This window comes from Onychostoma macrolepis, chromosome 17 (genome assembly GCF_012432095.1).
Source record: "Onychostoma macrolepis isolate SWU-2019 chromosome 17, ASM1243209v1, whole genome shotgun sequence".
Taxonomy (NCBI): domain Eukaryota; kingdom Metazoa; phylum Chordata; class Actinopteri; order Cypriniformes; family Cyprinidae; genus Onychostoma; species Onychostoma macrolepis.
The window spans coordinates 8,632,338-8,653,641 of record NC_081171.1 but is presented as its reverse complement, the minus strand read 5'-3'; the positions used below and the strand labels follow the sequence as shown (position 1 = coordinate 8,653,641).

The following is a 21,304-nucleotide window of genomic DNA, read 5'->3' as shown; positions in this document are numbered from 1 at the left end:
TTTTTAATTTTGTAAACTTAATATTTGTAAAGAATTTTGACCCTTTTTAACTAATTTTGACCCATTTAAAAATTTCCAATTGACTTGGACATTGAGCATCCAACACTAATGATGTCATTGCAATGTATCATTGTAACATTGTAATAATTTCCAATAGGCATCTTTTGAACATTTATTTGCATAATGAGTTGTACATCTCTTTAACAATCTTTAGCCATTAAATTATACACCTGTTAATCTTCTTAATCAGTATTTTAGTTGAGATCAATTTAGATCAATTTATTTGAGAAGCATAAGATATTTCAAATGTTTTCAGATAACAAATCTTGATTTTTTTTTTTAATCAAACATGCTCAAAAAATGGGGTAAGACAAATAAACAATTTATAAATTAAGTTTAGCTTTATCATCTAATATCTTTGTCACCCTTTTTATCAGGTAAATTGAATTTCTTTTAAATTTGTAAACCTGATTTTTTTCCCCACACCTTAAAGTATCCTAGTGGTGCACAACACAATTAAAACAAGTGCAAAACACAACTAAATTAGCGCAACACAATGGAAACAAGCATAAACATAATTGAAACAAGTTACAACACAACAGAAACAAGCTACAACACAACAAAATTAGCACAACACAACGGAAACAAGTCACAACACAACAGAAACAAGCTACAACACAACAAAATTAGCACAACACAACGGAAACAAGTCACAACACAACAGAAACAAGTGGCCTAGTAGTGCAAAACACAACGGAAACAAGCCACAACACAACAAAATTAGCACAACACAATGGAAACAAGTCACAACACAACAGAAACAAGTGGTGTAGTAGTGCACAACAAAACGGAAACAAGTCACAACACAACAGAAACAAGCCACAACACAACAAAATTAGCACAACACAATGGAAACAAGCATAAACATAATAGAAACAAGTCACAGCACAACAGAAACAAGTGGACTAGTAGTGCACAACACAACGGAAACAAGCAACAAACACAACAAAATTAGCACAACACAACAGAAACAAGTGGCCTAGTAGTGCACAACACAACGGAAACAAGTGGCCTAGTAGTGCACAACACAACGGAAACAAGTCACAACACATCGGAAACAAGTGGCCTAGTAGTGCACAACACAACAAAATTAGCACAACACAATGGAAACAAGTGGCCTAATAGTGCACAACACAACAAAATTAGCACAACACAATGGAAACAAGCATAAACATAATGGAAACAAGTCACAACACAACAGAAACAAGTGGCCTAGTAGTGCACAACACAACGGAAACAAGTGGCCTAGTAGTGCACAACACAACAAAATTAGCATAACACAATGGAAACAAGCATAAACATAATGGAAACAAGTCACAACACAACAGAAACAAGTTGTCTAGTAGTGCACAACAAAATGGAAACAAGTCACAACACAACAGAAACAAGTTGCCTAGTAGTGCACAACACAACGGAAACAAGTGGCCTAGTAGTGCACAACACAACAAAATTAGCACAACAAAATGGAAACAAGCATAAACATAATGGAAACAAGTCACAACACAACAGAAACAAGTGGCCTAGTAGTGCACAACAAAATGGAAACAAGTCACAACAGAAACAAGTTGCCTAGTAGTGCACAACAAAATGGAAACAAGTCACAACACAACAGAAACAAGTTGCCTAGTAGTGCACAACACAATGAAACAAGTGGCCTAGTAGTGCACAACACAATGGAAACAAGTGGCCTAGTAGTGCACAACACAACAAAATTAGCACAACACAATGGAAACAAGCATAAACATAATGGAAACAAGTCACAACACAACAGAAACAAGTGGCCTAGTAGTGCACAACAAAATGGAAACAAGTCACAACACAACAGAAACAAGTTGCCTAGTAGTGCACAACACAATGAAACAAGTGGCCTAGTAGTGCACAACACAATGGAAACAAGTGGCCTAGTAGTGCACAACACAACAAAATTAGCACAACACAATGGAAACAAGCATAAACATAATGGAAACAAGTCACAACACAACAGAAACAAGTGGCCTAGAAGTGCACAACAAAATGGAAACAAGTCACAACACAACAGAAACAAGTGGCCTAGTAGTGCACAACACAACAGAAACAAGTGGCCTAGTAGTGCACAACACAACGGAAACAAGTGGCCTAGTAGGGCACAACACAATGGAAACAAGTGGCCTAGTAGTGCACAACACAACGGAAACAAGTCACAACACAACAGAAACAAGTGGCCTAGTAGTGCACAACACAACGGAAACAAGTGGCCTAATAGTGCACAACACAACAAAATTAGCACAACACAATGGAAACAAGCATAAACATAATGGAAACAAGTCACAACACAACAGAAACAAGTGGCCTAGTAGTGCACAACACAACGGAAACAAGCCACGACACAACAAAATTTGCACAACACAATGGAAACAAGCATAAACACAACGGAAATAAGTGGACTAGTAGTGGCAATTTCAAACAAGTGGCAATTTCATTGTGTTGTGCACTGGGCCACCGTACCTGAGAGATTAAACATAGCATGAATAAAATCTGGAATATTAACATCAATATGTAGACAATTTCTGTTCGTGTCTGCACCTGAACCCAACTTCAAAGTACAATTTTTTTTTATTAAAACTAAATATTTTGCTGCAAAGTGAAGTGCTGTAAATCTAGTTCAGTGACCATACAATACTTCATGACGTTTATGGGTCACCTCAGGTAACCTAAGGCTTTTTTTTTTACTCTCATTATACATCAATGAAAGAGATAGCAGCATGTCTAACCGCTCAAACCCTGGTGATTTCGCAGAAAGACCATGTAGACCTGAAACACATGCCCTCGCTGATGAAGTCCTGGCACGTTTCACCAGCCGTCGTATGAGCGATTCCAATTTCTCCTCAAATCCCTTGACTGTGCCCTCATGCAAATCAGGCAGATTAAGGCAAGATGTATGGACTTGCAAATGTATTCAAACATTCTTCCCTTAATGCCACAGATTTGCTGTAATACTCCCATATTTGTGTCTGACTTACAAGGACCGACAAATTGAAGGCACTCCGTGGCAGATTTGAATGGTTATTATCTGGCGGCGCATTCCATCAAAGAGCGCACTTATTGATTCGCGCTGCCAATGAGCGCCTCGGTTTCCTGCTACCTTGCAAACGAGTAGTGGCCTAGTTGCAGGTGGGAAGTGTTAGTTCTGGCTGTCGGTCCTCCAAACCCAAACAAACCTCCTGAGATGACAACTTTTTAGGTGATGAAGGGGGCAGCCGCTCCAGAGACGCAACAATGCGATAAACCCCAGTGCAGTTTTTCATGTTACGTTCTGCCGATAGAAAAAAAAAAAACATCCCGATGTGCTGGAATGAAAGCCACCTCACTTTGTTTCCTTGGCAACAAACACATGCAATATGTCTTTTGGAAGTGTGTTTTGGGGCTGCGCGCAGGCTCTCGTGGGAGATTTCAGAGGAACGCTAAGATAGATTTACTGAGTAAACGAAACAGCCATTTGACTGCCAGCGTGATGTTTGCAGAGATTGTGCGACGAGGTCACGGGTACGCCAAACTCCACACAAACACGAACAGACAGCCCAAATTGAATAATGACATTTGTGTGGTGTTTATTTTTTGTTTTGAATAGAATTTTCCCCGGACTATGTCGGTGTAAAGTGAAGCGCGCGTGTTACCTCAGCTCCGGTAACCTGTGCGTAACCCTTACAAAATAGATGAACTCTGTATGTCTGTGTCTGGCAAAAATCTTCTTGTACATTTTCAGTCTCTCTTTTCCTGCAGTTGCATAGCAACACAGGCGAGCATGGGTGTGGTGACAGGGTGCAGGGAGGCAGTTGTGATTTCCAAACGCTCACTCTTTGATTAAGAATAGGCCACAGACTCCATCAGGGCTTATAAATGATGTGTACACAAAAGTTCACTCTGATAGGGATAGCAGATATCATCAAACACTTTCAACACTCATGTTTAATGTTTGTTGCATTTATGAAGATCATAAAATATGGTCAGTTTTGCATACGGACTGATTTGAAAATTAAAGTAGTTGCTCTGTATCTTTAAGAATGTAACTGTAAGCAAAACCAAAGCTTATGCTTTGTAATCAAATTATCTGTTCATTCAAGTCTGTAAATGTGCAGTGTGTGAAGTTGGGAGGTGGGTTGCTGAGAAGGAAGCGACAATCAGGATCAATATAGAAATTGTGTGATGTTCCAGATACTGTCACTGCTGGAGTTTAGTCATGTGACACTCTGTAATGGATCAGTACAATAAGATGACAGCAGAGAGTAGAGAGAAACACAACATATTAAAGAGAATTTAGGGTTCGTAAAGGCTTACAAAAGTTATTGAGAGGGTTTTTTCCCTGTTGTTTTAATTACTTTTTCCAACAGTGAGATTTAAGGTCGTTAAGATTTAATTAAAAAAAACTAAAAACTTTTGTTCAACAAGCATGCACAACAGCACAACAGTTTTTATTTTTATTTTAAAAAATGCAGCCTTGGTGAGCATAAGAAACTTTTAAAAACATTAAAATATCTTACTGATTCTAAACCTTTGAATGGTTATGTGGTTTATTCCTACAATATTAATTACATTTATATGTTTTTGATTTAGTCCTCGTTGCATACTTATGGTGAAGAAACAATATTAGAAATGTCATAAGTTGGTAAACTGAAAAAATAATAATCTGAAAAATTTCCCTTCCTGTTAAACACGTTGAGTATTATATGATTCTTTTTAGCAATAATATCAACAATGGATTTAGAGCTGCACAAAACCATCATGCTAGTCCAGGATCACCTTTGCAACTTTTTTTTTTTTTTTTATTGCAACTGGAAGACAATACATCACAGAAACTTGATGGTAGGGTTGGAGAAAAAATAAAATAAAATGAAAGAAAAACAAATAGAACTTGTCGTAGTAATGGACAAAGTGGTATTTACATTAATCGATAAAATTGTTGTCTTTGGCAATATGATTACAAGTCAAAGGAAATACAGAGTGCAATTACGCCTCTATATTGACATATTAGCAGGGTGCACATGCCATCAGACCGAATATTTCATCACAAACCAAATGGACTCCATTACTTTCATCTTAAACAACTCAAACACATAACAGAATGGCAGTTAACAGGAACCTTTCAACAAAAACAAAAAAACACAAAGGGAAGAAAAAGAAACACTTCGCCTCCTATTAACATTTTTTTTGGCTGGCTCTTCTTGATGCTTTTTAACATGTTTCAGGTTCCTCTGAAAGAACTAGAAAGGAAAAGTTCCGTAGTGAGTGTTGTCTTTGAAGGAAGGCAGTGTACAAAGGACTCATAGCTCTCTCTGCTACCGGTTTCCCAGTTTGAAGCATATTGAATGGAAATGTGATATGACAGATGTTTATAAAGACCAGCAGACAAGGTTATAATCAGGGTTATTTTGCGTCAAGAAATGTCTAGCTCGGTTAGGGAAAGGCATGCCAACTGGAGACATCACATTAACACTCATGGGTCAGATATAACATTTAACACGCTACAAAACATCGGGTCGAACCATTATCATCATTGTCAGATGGAACAGGGAAGGCAGTGTGGATTCATGAAACACAGCAATGCAGTGCGATATTAACAAATATGATGGAGAATATCTTATACATGAGTAATTGACAGAAATGCTACAACTTATTGACATGTTTGTGACTGACATATCAAGTATGCATCGTCCGTTTTGCAGTGTATAGAGTCATTACAGGCTTTGGCACTGAATCCTTAAGTTCTTTACTATACGTTAAAACAATAAAAGTGCAATTCGGTGAGGTCGTGAAAATATATACACTAGCGTTTGCACTGAGCTCTGGTATCACTTGTTTTTATTGTCTATAAGTGCTTAAATATATATGCGTGGAGGCGTAAATAACCGTCTGACTGCCTGTACCGAGAACAACTGAATCAATACTGATGACTCCTGAACAGTGCTACATGTAAATACAGGAATAAAATGAACAACAACAAAAAAAAAAAAAAAAAAACTGCAGATCCAAAGTCTCGTGGAACAAAATGGAAGACCCTGAATAAATCACAGATACGCACATCCGGATTACATATGGAAGTAAAGCAGGCACGAAGCCGGAAGGGGACTGACACTCACTACGAACTTCTCCTTGACGACACGGACATTGACGTAGCGGATATTCGTGGGTATTCGGGACGGCCGCTAGCGTGGACCGAGACGGCCCAAGCCCGAGTCCTCGTATTGCAGAGAGAGTTTCCCAACAGTCAGTGTTTGTCCCTGAAGAAGGTAATTGTTAAGATGCCTGCTTCAACACAAAGGCGATGAGGACGAAAAATGGAAATTAAATCCGACAAAAACAACAAAAGAGACTAGGCCTATTGGCATAGAAATTAGAGGCGGTGCCTTAGTTCTCTAGGATCTATATTTATATGAAAATAATTCATGCTCCATGCTAAATACATTATTTACCTTACATGAACTTTGATTTTTTAAAAAACGGTCTTCTTTTTCTTTACAGAACCCATGCAACACGATTTGGAAAATCCTGCTGGCTACATTGCTTAAATTAAGAAAGGAAAATGGTCTAGTGTTACTTTTATACAGTGTTTATCCTGACTGGATGAAATTGCTTATTACATCACGAGGGTTTCAAATAAAAAATTTGAAAAAAAAACAAACAAAAAAACGTAAACAAATGAACAAACACAAAACAACTCCACAGTCATTATTTTCTGCTATTAAAATACAATTGGCAGGTATTGTAGCTTTAGCTCCGAGTTTCCATTTTCATTGTGCCAAAGAAAGAGTATCACCATCCACTATCGTTTTAGATGGAAAATATCACTCAATTTGATTGCTTAGGAAAAAAAACTTGGGCAGTTTCAAGAGACTTATTGGTAAATGTATCACTTTTGACTCCAAAAACACTTTGACAAAAGCTTATGGCTTTACTCTCATCCTGGTGAACTATGATTCATATGAGCCAAACGACAACTACAGACATGAGTGTTTTCCACACGATGCTTTAACGGCCAGAGCATCAAGGGGAAGTGACATCACAGAAACTGCTTGAGGATTGTCTTTGGCACTGCCCTGTGCTTCTAAAACATCTTATATTACAACAGAGATTACTATAACCCATAATTATCACTAACTCGAGAACTACTCTGACTGCAGAATGTGCTGCAGAACAAAATTTGTTGTCATGTTTTTAAAGGATTAGTTCTCCCCAAAATTACAACTCTGTCATCATTTATTCACCCTTATGTCGTTCCAAACCCAAAGACTCATCTTTGGAACACAAATGGAAGATATTTTTAATGAAGTACGAGTGACTTCTGTCCCATTGAAAGTCTTTTCAGCTAAAACTATCACGTTTCAAAACACACATAAAGAAAAATAAATAAATAAATCAAGTGGTTTAATCCAAGTCTTCTGAAGAATCACAATTAAGAACCTCATTGGTTCTTGCGTGTCAAGCAAGCATGCTTGAGCTTCTATGAGCAAGTTTGAATGTTATAAACATTGTTCGCTTAATGTTTGTATGTGAATAAAAGCCCAAATTAAATCTGTTTAGAAGACTTAGTTTATTTGGAATTAAAAAAAAAGAAAATAAAAAATCTCTTTATGAACATTTTAAAGTTTCACAGTTTTGGTTGAATAGACTTTCAGTGGAGGGACAGAAATCTTTCAGATTTGATTGAATTTCATTTGTGGAAAAAAAAAACTGTGTTCCAAAGATGAACAAAAGTCTTACAGATTTGACATGAAATGAGGTGAGTAAATGATGACAGAATTTTCATTTTGGGGTGAGCTATCTCTTTAACTATGACAATGGGGCAGGGCAATTTTTACTATCACTTTTTTCTCTCAATCGAATGAAATGCTTTACTGAATATCTTAAAAAAGGGAAGGCTATGGCTTCAATCTCCGTAGATTAAAAAAAGAAATCACAATAAAATGAACTAATAGTGAACTAAAAAAAGAACCCTCAGTAAAATGTTACCTATAAAGATAGGAAAACAAAGTGATTGTTGATATTGCCACAAATCAGTAGAATTCACCTGATGTCCTGGAAAAAAATAGTAAATTCTATTCAAAGTGATGTTTTTTTTTCTCTTTATAATACAGTCAGTTCATTATTTTTGCTCTTTCTGCCCCTTTGCCGTCCGGTTGGTGATATTGTTCAAACAGGCCCTGACTCCCGCCAAATGAAGTAAGGATCCGGCCGCCTCCTTCATCTCCTCGTCGTCACTTTCCGGAGGCTTCTCCGTGCGCCTCTTTTTTAGAGGAAGAGTGTCACTGGCCACTCTCTGTTTGACTTTTGTCAAATGTTGCCGTTTCTTGTGCTGGGCCAGAGCGAGGGCATCCACGGACCACTCCTTGGGCTCCTTCTTGATTTTGCTCTTGTCGTCCTCCTCGGCATCACTGCCGGCCTCGTTGGCGTGGAAGCTCACCTCGCTTCCATCGCAGTGGGCATCTTCTTCGACATCCGAGCTGGAAGATTTGGCAAAACTGTAGGTGTGGTCATCCTTGGGGTCGCTGTTGACCAGTGGAGAGTTACAGGTTGGCTCACCATCACTGGTTATTCGGTATCCAAGTACTGACCTATTAACACAGACGAGAGATGCATTAGTGCAAGGGCACACATGCTGTTCCTGTTGTACTTTGTAAGTGCTTAGTAAAACAAATGAACTACATGCGCTTACTGTGTAATTATTTTGTGGAGCTACTTATTAGTAATTATACTAATATAGGAATTAATTATAATAATATGTGTAACATGGACACTCTGTACTGATGTTTCACAGTTTTTTGCACAGATGGCAACAACCTCTGGAACACATTTGTTATTATATAAAGTGAGTAAATCTAAAACACAAAAATCAAGAATATGCCTAGGTAATATTTCACCTAAAATCAAAAAAAAGAAAAAAGAAATTAACAATCATATATACATATACTACCATTCAAAATGGTTTTGAAAAAGTCTCACCAATGCTTCATTTATTTGATCAAAAATACAGTAAAACAGTAATATTGAGAAATATTTGAATATATGTATAATAAAAATGTAATTTATTCCTGTGATGCAAAGCTGAAACTCAGCATCATTCCTCCAATCTTCAGCCTCACGTGATCCTTCAGAAATCAGTTTAATATGCCAATTTGGTGCTCAATAAACATTTCTTATCATTATCAAGATGAAAAACAGTTGTGCTGCTTAATTTCTTTTTTAAAACCACCTTTTTTCTAAATTTGTGTTTTGTGCTGGTAAGCACTACAGACTTCAAGCGCCTCATCCTTAAATGTTAAAAACAATTAAACATTTGTCTCTGAAACACACTTGAGCTTTGAAGCACCTCTTCAGTTGGCCAACAACATCATTAAAAAGCAAATTAATTGGTGGATTACAAAACTCTCCACTTTTGGCTAAAATAATATGATGAAAATTGGCAAATAAAGACAGCTGAGCTCTATTTATGCCTCTTACCCTCAGAAACAGTAATGAAGTGTCTTTTAATTGATGCTTGTTTTGTGTTTCTGGTAACAGTTTATATACAGTCATGGCCAAAAATATCGGCACCCTTGGTAAATATGATCAAAGACTGCTGTGAAAATTATTCTGCTTTGTTAATCCTTTTGATCTTTTATTAAAATAATTCACAAAAATCTAACCTTTCATTGGATAATAAGAATTTTAAATGGGGGGAAATATCATTATGAAATAAATGTTTTTCTCAAATACACGTTGGACACAATTATTGGCACCCCTAGAAATTCTTATGAGTAAAATATCTCTGAAGTATATTCCCATTCATATTCACAATTCTGAGCACTCCAGGGTGATTATGAACAGAAATATAAATCCTGTTTCACAGAAATATAAATAGGAGGGAAAACAAAGCCCAAATTCCCTTAATCATCCATCACAATGAGAAAAACCAAAGAATATATTTCTGATGTGCAGCAAAAGATAACTGAGCTTCACAAATTAGTGAAGTGGCTTTAAGAAAAGAGCTAGAGCAGTGAAAATTCCCATTTCCACCATCAGGGCAATAATTAAGAATTTCCAATCAACATAAAATGTTACGAAACTGCCTGGAAGAGGACGTGTGTCTATATCGTCCTAATGCACGGTGAGGAGGAGAGTTTGAGTGACTAAAAACTCTCCAAGGACCACAGCTGGAGAATTGCAGAAAATAGTTGAGTCTCGGGGTCAGAAAACCTTAAAAAAAAATTGTCAAACAGCACCTACGTCACCACATGTTGTTTGGGAGGGTTTCAAGAAAAATTCTCCTCGCTCATCCAAAAACAATCTCCAGCATATTCAGTTATCAGACACGACTGGAACTTCAAATGGCACTGGCTTCTATGGTCAGATGAAACTAAAAAATGAGCTTTTTAGCAGCAAACACTCAAGATGGGTTTGGTGAACAGGGGGATAAAAAGTACCCCATGTGTACAATGAAATATACTGCTGTATTTTTGATGTTGTGGGCCTATATTTCTGCTGGAGGTCCTGGACATCTTGTTTAGACACATGGCATCATGAATTCTATCAAATACCAACAGATAATAAATCAATAAGTGACTGACTCTGTTAGAAATCTTATAATGGGCCATGTTTGGATCTTCCAACCGTACAATAATCCAAACACAAACCTCAAAAACAACACAAAAATGGGTCACTGAGCACAAAACCAAGCTTCTGCTGGCCATTCCAGTCCTCTGACCTGAACTCTATAGAAAATGAGTGGGTGAACTGAAGAGAAGAAGCACCAACATGGAGCTGGGAATCTAAAGGGTCTGGAGTGATTCTGGATGAAGGAATGGTCTCTGATCTCTTGTCAGATGTTCTCTAACCTCATCAGGCATTATAGGAGAAAATTTAGAGCTGTTAAACTGGTTAATTGTGGCCAATGTGTATTAGAGAAAAACATTTATTTCATAATGATATTTCCCCCTATTTTAAATTCTTATTATCCAATGAAAGGTTCGATTTTTGTGAATTTTTTAAATAAAAGATCAAAAGGATTAACAATGCAGATTAATTTTCACAGCCTTCTTTGATCATATTTACCAAGGGTGCCGATATTTTTGGCCATAACTGTAGCAGCAGCTCTGAGTGACAAAGAACATCCTGCCGCGCTTTGCAGAAATGTTAAAACTCCCTCTGTGGTTCGAAAAATAATCCTAAGAGCTTTTCCACTTCCTGTCTCATATGTGCATTTATGACTCATAAATCATAGCCACAGTACAGCAGGCTAAAAAACAGCTTCAATAATTAATGCCTAAATGCAGTGTCACTCATTTTAAAGAGGCTGTTTTACTCTTTGGACTGTATGCATCCTGTCACTGCACGATATGTGCATCATACAGCAACTGAGAGCCTGAGCAGACCCTGTGTGTGAGCAAATGGACAGAGGAGAACTGTTCCTGAATGCTCTTTTCATAACAGAGGTAATCAGAGATATTTATCAGGTCTAGGCTTTTGTTTTATGCTAGCAAAATAATAAATCTTAGAGGAAACAAACATGTCTGAGTCACTGATTTCACTACAAATTCAAAAGGAATAAATAAGAAAATTTATTTTAGCATCATTGGGACATTATCTTCTTCATAAGTCATTTTCATTGGTGTGTTGCAATAAATGTTATTTGTTATTTTATATATTTTAAATAGTATATTAGATATATATTTTAAATGGTATATATATATATATATATATATATATATATATATATATATATATATATATATATATATATATATATCTTTATTTATATATATATATATATATATAAATATATATTTATATATATATTAAATATATATTTAAATATATTTAAATTCTGAAGCATATATTACATGCTTCAGAATTTTTAAAGTAAATGGACCACCATAATGAGGAAAGTAGGGGAGAATGTGCTTAATTGTCATTAAAATGAGTTCAGAGCCAAAAAAAAGTTCTACAAATCCTAAATATTTAATTTATGCAACTCTCATTACATATATGCAAAAACGATGTTTTATTCCCTTTCATTTATGATGAATAAATTATTCTAAAGAAGTCTTTTCACAACTGTTTTATGGAGGTTTTTATTTTTTTATTTTTTAAAAAAGGGAAAAAATCAGAAAGACGTTTCATTAGCTGAACTATTGGTATCATGTTAAACAATCCATTGAACACTAGAGTTGGGGTACTTTGACTCGGACTCAGACATTTTGGACACAGACATTTTTAAAATACAGACGAATGTCACAATGGGGTAAAAAGTGGCGTTGACACATTGCACACCCCTCTCTTTTAACTGGTGAATCTTTTGTTTTTCCACCTTTCCGAGCGCTATGTTCTAATTCTATCCTTACAGTACACAACACATCTTGCATTGAGCTGCAGCAGAGCTTGGAATGCTTGATTGTGTGACCGGGCCAGACCCTGAGCCCATTTTCCTTCAGCTGAGGGGACATTTCGTGTAGATTTTGCTGTGCATTGACACTAGCATGCAGTACCTGAGGGGCGGCCTGTTTCTGAGGCCCAGCTTATGAATGTTTCACGGCAAGACAGTCAGTCTGTGTGTTTGGTCATGCCATTAAAAAAACTTTGTGTTTGTAATCAATTATTCATGTCACATCATGCATGCAAGAGTGGGGCCTTAGACCGGATAAGACTTTGCGCTGATGTCTGCAATGACCTGGCTGCTCTGATCTAATGAAATGTGAGGAACAGAGCAGCCAGACTTCAGAGAGTCAAAGGGAGAGATAAGATATGAGCCAAAGCACTGCAGTGTAAGCATGATTCTGATTGGCTGATAAACCTGTCAATCATGCAATGAGTCAGGAAATGGGCTGAAAGGTGACCTGAGGGACAGGACTGACCTGACAGCGGCTGTCCTGCTGACAATGGGGTTGATGGGAAGGGGTCGGATTCCTGGGAAGAGGCCCTGGCTCATCATTCGAGCTCCATTCTGGATCACTCCCTGAGGGACTGAGGAAAGAACACAAATAATGTACATTAATGCAAACGCTACCTGAAAGCATATGGGAGCAAAAATATACAATGTAAACAATTGTATATTGTATATTGTACATATTGCTATGCATAATAGCAGACATATAAAATCCATTCAAAAGCAACACACCATGTTTAAGCATTTAGAAATCATCTTAAAATGTTTAAATTTCAGATGTTGATTCTGCAAGGACTAAATTTCCCAACAGTTTCAAACAGGCAAGAGCTGTCTGAAATAACCAGTTTAAATCTGTTAGGCTGGCTTTTACAACTTTAACCGCTAAATGGTACGTAAAAACAAAACAGTGGTTCATTAGCACATCAGACAGTGGGTCTCTTCCTGTCTAAATGGGCAGTTTTTAGGCCAAATAAACTGCAAAGTGGATTAGACTGCATGATAAAGGTCAAAAGTCTGGTTCTATAAAGAAACAGAAATCTCTAAATATATCTTAATTTTTCTAAAAGTGAAAATATTGTCACATTTTCCATATTTAATCATGAAACAGAACCACAAACCCAATGTATGATTATAGCATTTCTGCTTTACTCATAATGGGAGATGAAAGTAACCCATACAAAAAACAGAAAACAAGAATTGTGCTGCATCTGAATTAAAGGGTTAGTTCTGCCAAAAATGTAAATTTTGTCATAAATTCTCACCGTCACGTCGTTCCAAACCTGTAAGACCTTCGTTCATCTTCAGTACACAAATGAAAATATTTTTGATGAAATCAGAGAGCTTTCATGAGTCGTGGTACTCTTGTGAACGCACATCAAAGACTGACATGGAAGAGAAGAAATTGCTGAATAAAGTCATTATTTTTGTTTTCTTTGCACACGAAAAGTATTCTCACTTCATTCATTTCAGTTGAACCACTGATGTCACATGGACTATTGTATTGATGTCCCTACTACCTTTCTGGGCCTTGAACATGTTAGTCGCGTTGCTGTCAAGGTCAGAAAGCTCTCGGATTTCATCAAAAATATCTTCATTTATGTTCCAAAGATGAATGAAGGTCTTATGGGTTTGGAATGACATGAGGGTGAGTAATTAATGACAGAATTTAAATTTTTGGGTGAACTAACCCTTTAAACATTTTTGAATTCAGAATTTTTATTTATTTATTTATTTTTTTTGCCAGGTCTCGTAAATCTCGTGAAAAGGAAGTGGACTGTAATTTGATTGCTTGCATTGTTCAATAAAATGCTGATAATGCTACATGTAACAAGTGACCTTCTTCAGATTAAACCATTAAAATATGAGAAGTATGTCAAGAAGAATAATAAAATTACACAATTTCACACACACACACACACACACTTTAACAAATATTTATAATAAAATGTAATAAATATGTATTATTCTTTATTACATAGGCCTTTTTCATGGAGGTCACACTCCACATCCAAAAAAACTTTCATGCATCTCTGTTACGTGCATCAGTGCAGCATCCTCCTATAATGAGGGTTAACCAGGGTTAACCGCAATTTTGGCGCCGCAGTCAAACAGACCTAATGGCCGCTGCCCTTCTCTCAGTCCAAGTACGGGGCAACATATAGCTCCATCTGGAAAACGAACCTGGACTGGTAGCAGATGGCGAACACAAAAAAAGGACAAAATAACCATCCATTCAGAATCCAGCACACTGATCTGGCCATTAGGCGGGAGCACTGTTGCCTAGGCAACCGGTCCCCCTATGTATGCCATAGTCGTGGAACTCAACTAGGTGACAGCGAGATGCGGCTGCGAAGCCGAAAGGAACATCTGGGCTGGCTGGGTGCCCTCTTCACCCGCCTCTCCACCCTGAGGGAACACACTGCCATAACAAGGTGAAGCGATGCCCTGTGACAGAGGCCATCCCAGCTAACCGAGTGCGCAATGAGAATTGACAGAGATGTGCGGCTCTCCACCAATTAGCGTGGATGGGCTAGCAAACTGAATGGCTAATGATCTCGCCCCATTGTAGGCGTTTCATGTCGAGCCATCCATCCAGGCATCAGAAACAACAGCAGGACACAAAAGCAAAGCGCATTCACAGTGCAGCCACATCAGGAAGGAAGCCAGTGAGGCTTTTGTGCCTGGGGATGCTCCCTCTTTTATGTGGATGAGAGCTGTTAAACAAAGGCGAAAAAGTGTTCGCTGGCTCAATAGAAAAGAAATCCAGATCTGCGATGGCAATGAATGTGCCATTGGCTGAGATTTTCTATGTGGCATTATGTGCAGATAATGCTGCGTTTAACAGCAGGTAATAAATAAAGTACCGTGGACGGTGACTTCCAGGAAGCTGGGCACACACGTGAGCTGTGCAAGCATCAGCAGTGATTCGCCGGCGTGATGCCCATGGGAAGGTGTCCTGGCGCTCTCACAGGGCCACTGCAGAGGCAGTCAGCGCACAAATGCTATCAGACTGTTCATTCGCTCTCTCTCTCGGCCTTCCTCTCAAGCGTATTAATGTCGGTGGCAGATGGCCCTGGAAACGGCGGCCCTAATGCACAATACTGTATTGAAAAGTCAGTATCTCTCTAATTCTCTCTTTAACAACTGTATTCTAACAGGGGACAGTTGAGTTGGGCATCAGCGTAATGTTTGTTCCCACTGAAAATCTCATTCATCCATTTTTATGCCTTGCAAACTTAAAACTTTGATGTATTCTAAATTTTTACTCTAAATCAGGGCTATTATAGTTAACTAAATCCATATAAAATATTTTGTTACTTGAAAATAAAATAAAGTTTAACTGAAATAAAACATTTTTTAAAAACTTTCATAATTTTTTATAATTTTCATTTTGTCTAACTGAAATAAATCTAATAAAATCTATACAGACAAAAAGAAAAAAAATAAATAATAATAATAAAAATGACCAAAACACAACAAAATTGCTAAAATGTTAACTAAAATTAATATAAAATAAAAACTATTCAAAATATTAATAAAAACTAATAGTTTCTCATTGTCACTAATATAAAACTGCTGCAAATTAAGCTTTTTAATCATGATAATATTTAGAAGTTGACAAATTGCAAAAATGTCAAAAAAGAGGAATTAGTACAAACCAATTACATTTTTTTTTTAATTAATTTATTTATGAAGCATGTCGGGTTGTGTTTTTAATTTTTTTACTTATTTGTTTTTTGTACCGTCTATGTGATATTTTGTGTCCGCTATATGATGCTACTACCCTACTTGAATTGCCCCTTGTGGGATTAATAAAGTTCTTAACCTTAACCAATCAATCAAGCAAAAAATGTATATCTGCATAATTCCTAGCCTGTTTTTGTCAAGAAACTTCTGTTGTTGTTTTTGTTGTTGTTGTAAACAAAAAAGTTATTAAAAAAAACTATACATAAAAATATAATAAAATAAAAATGTAATTAATGTTTGGTTGGAAATAGTTCTTGTTCTGAAACATGCTTGCAAACGTAAATTAAAAGTACTCAACAGTCTTCAGCACTAGTCTTTGCCATATTTGCCCACCAGGGGGACTCATTCACAACAAAGCAGGCATCTACAGTAAGGGAACATTAAGTCCACTCTTTCCACGCACTTTCATATAACCTTATCAATGTACATAAAAAACCCCCATTAAAGTTCATTCTACACAATAATGCTCCCTTAAAGCCCTTCATCACTCAATGCTTTTTTTGCAACAAAAGCTTGGGTAAATGAAGCCTGAATTTAAATTTTTGCGTGAACTATCCCTTTAATACATGATTTACAACTCCTTCACATGAAATTTCACAGCAGTCAATCTGTAGATGAGCCGTCCTGACAGGACTCCTCCTTGGGCAAACTACACATTCAGTAAGAAGTACCTTAAAAACGCTGCTTGTACAATGAGTTTCAGGGCGAGAGTGCTTTTGGCCATTGTTTTCTCACAATACAGCTGGGGGCTGCGTGATTCGTACATTCGGGCCTATGACACGCACCACTGCTTCTGTAGAGCGAGCGCTTCTTTACTCACAAAAGCCAAACAGCAGGGACTCCACATCCTCTCAAGAATCAGCCTCCGCACATGGGCTCTATGGCCACTGGGCTTCTTTCTGTATAAACACCAGTGGAGGAGGAGGTGTACTGAAGGAGCTTTTGTATTCAGCTGGCACACTTCTGTATGAACAGGTTCAAGTAAGCAAGGTCAGAGGCCATATAGAATGACCGACTAAAAGCTTGACTTGTATCTTGAGTTTGATATAGAGAGAAAATCCTCAGCTTTATGGCTATGAAATGTACCGGCTACACAATAAAGACCGATCCAAGAAGAACAGTGTTTATTCGTGTATTAGTATCGATCCAGCATGATAATCTGAGATGATTTTTTATAAAAAGATAAAGTCAATTGTCTTTTAAAGGGAGAGTTCAATGCTGAACATTTTGTCAGCATTTACTCACCCTCATGTCGTTCCAAACCTGTATGAGTTTCTTTGTTATGTTGAACATAAAATAAATTATTTTGAAGAATGCTGGTAATCAAACAGTTGAAGGATTTAGTATTTCTTTGGGTACCAACAACTGTTGACTCTTCAAAATATCTTCTTTTGTGTTGAACATAAGAGAGACATTTATGTAAATTATGTAAATTTATGTAAATGATGACAAAATTTGAATTTTTGGGTGAACTTTTCCTTTAAGTAAAAGCCATGATGTCGTAATCTCAGATACTGTACACTACCATGTTCCCAAAAATAAAAATTCTGTCATCATTTACTCACCCTCCAAACATGACTTTCTATCATCTGTGGAACACAAAAGGAAATATTTTGAAGAATGATCACTCTGTTCTTTTATAATGAAAAAAAAAAGAAGAAGAAAAAACACACCATAGAAGTTCCATAGACCTCTCCATTCTGAAAGGTCACTTTTTCTGAACAATTGAATAAAAATAAAAAATTTAAGTCAATTCTAAAAATAATTCCTTTAAATAAATGTTCTTTTTGTTGAAGAAAAAAAAGTCTCTCTGTATTAGGGTTAAGCAGCCACAAAAAATTACCAAAAAACAGGCAATCTGGAGCCAAAAAAAAAAAAAAGCACCAATTCCTGTCTTCATTTTCTTTTGTTCTGGTGCTGAACTCATTTGGGAGCCATATGGAAATCTCTCATTCCAAGACTAAAAACTGAGCCAAACATATATCGCCTGATTTAAAATCAGCTCTAGGAATGTCTGCGCCATAAATATCCAATTCAACGAGTAAAAAGGAATCCAGATTAACACCAGCAAGACTTAATGGTGACTACAGCTTTGTAGAAATGCACCCGAGAAACAAGCATTTACATGCCTGCTCATTTAATCTAATACTGCATCCGCTGGAATCACTCCTCCGGGGTATAATGAGAGAGACAGTGAGAAAAGAGATAAAGACAGATAAACACACAGACAGACACTGAAAGGAAGAGGAAAGGCGATGAGAAATGCAGATGACAAATTCCCTGTACTGTAAACTTGGCACCTGCTGTTGTGCAATAAAGCCCATGCATTTAGCTTAATTCGTTTCCCAGACGAACTATAGGAAGTATATTGGATTTGAGGGGATCGGTTTTCAGCTCGAATATTTGCAGCGTGATAAATGTCAGCATTAGCCGGAATTAAAAGGAAGGAGCAGTCAAGTGATACACTGCTATCTTGAGGCATTGAGGCAGGAATAGCGGTGCAAAACGATGCCGGCGTCTTAAACAATTCTCCTGCACGCTACAGAGAGCACTCGGCTGTGTTGATGGATCCTTGGGTTGCCATGAGAAGTTCTTCTGCCTTTCACGGCCAAATAAAAGCCCCAGTACACACTCGCGAGATGGCTAACGCATACATCACACGCATAAAGCCTTGAGAGACAGAAACCGAGTTCAATAGCAGATGCCTTTTTGTTCATAGAGCCACAGCGACTGCCACGGCACACAACCGAATCCAAACAAAACGCCATTTAAGGATATCATTTCAGGAGGAGTTGCTGTCAGTACACTGGCAGAGATCGAAGGGCCCTTTGTAGGTCACACAGTGACAAGGGACCTCCTTAGGGACTAATCTTCCGCTCGCTGCTTCACAACTATTTACCAGGCTGCCATGGCAACCCAGACCGACATCTGAGTGTTCGCATTACGCTCAGATCCCGCCTCTCACCCCGGTGACCAGGAGCAAGGTCAGGCCGCAAAGATAAACAGCGCACAGGGTCTCAACGTTACGCAATGCTCCCGCTGACAGAAAGCAGATGCGAGCAAACGAACGCTCTTTTTAAGTCAGCGCCGGCTGCGCAAAACAGAGGCGGGCGGGATGCCAGCGCATGTTTTGAAGGCTCGGCGTGTGAGCTCTCCTTTGATTCTTCAGACAAATGAACATGTTAAAGTGCTTGAAGAATATCTATTATTCACAGGGTGGAGACCCAGCGTTCATTTAAGTGCTAGGCTCTGATGAGATTTTAGCACACGTTGTCAGGCGCGCAAACTTAACAACACCTCGCACCACGTCAGTACCCCGGGGTTAAGCATTTTTCAGTGGCACGTCTTCAAACACAACCAGAGTTTTTACAAATAAATCTGTAGTTGAGGTCAAGTTGAGGTATGTAAGTTGGAAAACAAAATAAGTCAAGTCATTTCACTTTGCTGGGTCTCGCTGCACTCTTAAAGGGATAGTCTACACAAAAATGGAAATTCTGTCATCTTTTAATCACCCACATTCTGTTAAAAAGCTGTATGCATTTCTTTCTTCTGTTAAACACAAAATGAGACATTCTGAAGAATGTTGGTAATAAAACAGTTACGGGTAGCCATTGACTTCCATAGTTCTTTTTAAATAGTTTCCACACAATGGAAGTCAATGAGAACCAGAATTTTGGGAACAGAATTTTCAATTTTGGTATGTGCCTTTAAAAATAAAGGTTTGAAAGAAAAAACAAAAAGAGTGTTTTCAGAGTGGTGGTAACACTTTACTTTAAGTTTGTCCTTGTTACACCTTACATATACTTACTATTATAATAACAATACATAATGCATAATTACATGCAAGTAACCCTGAGCCAAACCCCTAACCATATAAGTAAATACATGTAGTTTAATTAATATTACTGAGTACTTAAATGTATAATTAAGACTGTAACAAGGACACCTTAAAATAAAGTGTAACCAAAAAAATCGAACTAATAGATATCACCATACTTTCACCGTACCATACTAGTTGATTAATTACATTTTTTTTTTAGAAATAGTGTAAATATGCAAATGAGACATTCTCTCAAATGAGACATATGCTCTAATTTGCATACATTTTTAGAACAGAAGTGTGAACACTGGATAAAGGCAGGTTCAAAATTCATTTTGTTTCATTTTGTTGACATATTAGAGCCAAAGGTTTTTACAGAAGTGATTTTTAATATCTCCAATTATCGTGAATCAGAAAATACTGTGAACTTCCATAAAAAAAATAGTTTCACCATGTTTTTAGGAATTAAATGTTGTACAAAAGCAGGCAAATTATTCAGTATATGAACAGAATATAGTTAAGTCGTGACGTATTGTCAAGTATGGTGACCCATACTCGAAAGGGTGCTCTGCATTTAACCCATCCAAGTGCACACACACAGCAGTGAGAAGTGAACACACACACACAGTGAACACACAGCCTTACTACAGCACCCGGGGAGCAATTAGGGGTTCGGTGCCTTGCCATTCACAATCCCCACCTTCAACTCCTGCAGGTGCGGGAATCGAACCAGCAACCTTCAGGTTACAAGCCCGACTCCCTAACCATTAGGCCACGACTACCCCATATATAGATTGTAATATAGATAGGAATACAACTGTAAAGTCTGGTGTAAATACTACTAAAGAGGAGATTTCTGACTCATTTCGACAAAATAGCCTTTGAAGATGTGTATTATACCTGAAATCTACAGACACAAATAGAAAAATCCAATAAATAAATAAAGTAACTTAAAGTGTATTTTGCATGTTTTCTTTCCACTGGTCTAAAAAAAGAAATGTCACGAAAAGTGAAACCAGTGCATGAAAAAAACAAGTTTTTGCCCGTAGTGTCTTGCCTTAAAACAACTGATTTTCTTATTGTGAAAAAAAAAACATTTTAAAAATCAGAAGAACCTTTTTCTACTATAAAGAACGTTCTGTACAATGTAAGGTTCCATGGAACTATAAATGCCAATAAAGAACCTTTATTTTTAAGAGTGTCTGACAGTATCTGACTTTTCATGTCGCGATGGCTACATAGTAGAATCGATTGCATAGATCATCAGATTTGAATCCACAAGAGCA

The 21,304-nt window shown here is 37.3% G+C and overlaps 1 protein-coding gene across 10 annotated transcripts in view; it reads right to left on the bottom strand.

Moving 5' to 3' along the window:
* Window positions 1–4,815: 4,815 nt before the first annotated feature.
* The window catches only part of foxn3 (forkhead box N3), a 103,316-nt gene continuing 86,827 nt past the window's right edge, over window positions 4,816–21,304 (bottom strand). For all 10 annotated transcript variants that reach the window (XM_058749571.1, XM_058749572.1, XM_058749566.1 and 7 more), the window contains 2 exons: window positions 12,921–13,029; window positions 4,816–8,645 (listed from right to left, as the gene is read on the bottom strand). In XM_058749571.1, coding sequence (XP_058605554.1) covers window positions 8,177–8,645; window positions 12,921–13,029 — 578 coding nt within the window. In that variant the 3' untranslated portion in view covers window positions 4,816–8,176. The remainder of the gene's footprint in view (window positions 8,646–12,920; window positions 13,030–21,304) is intronic.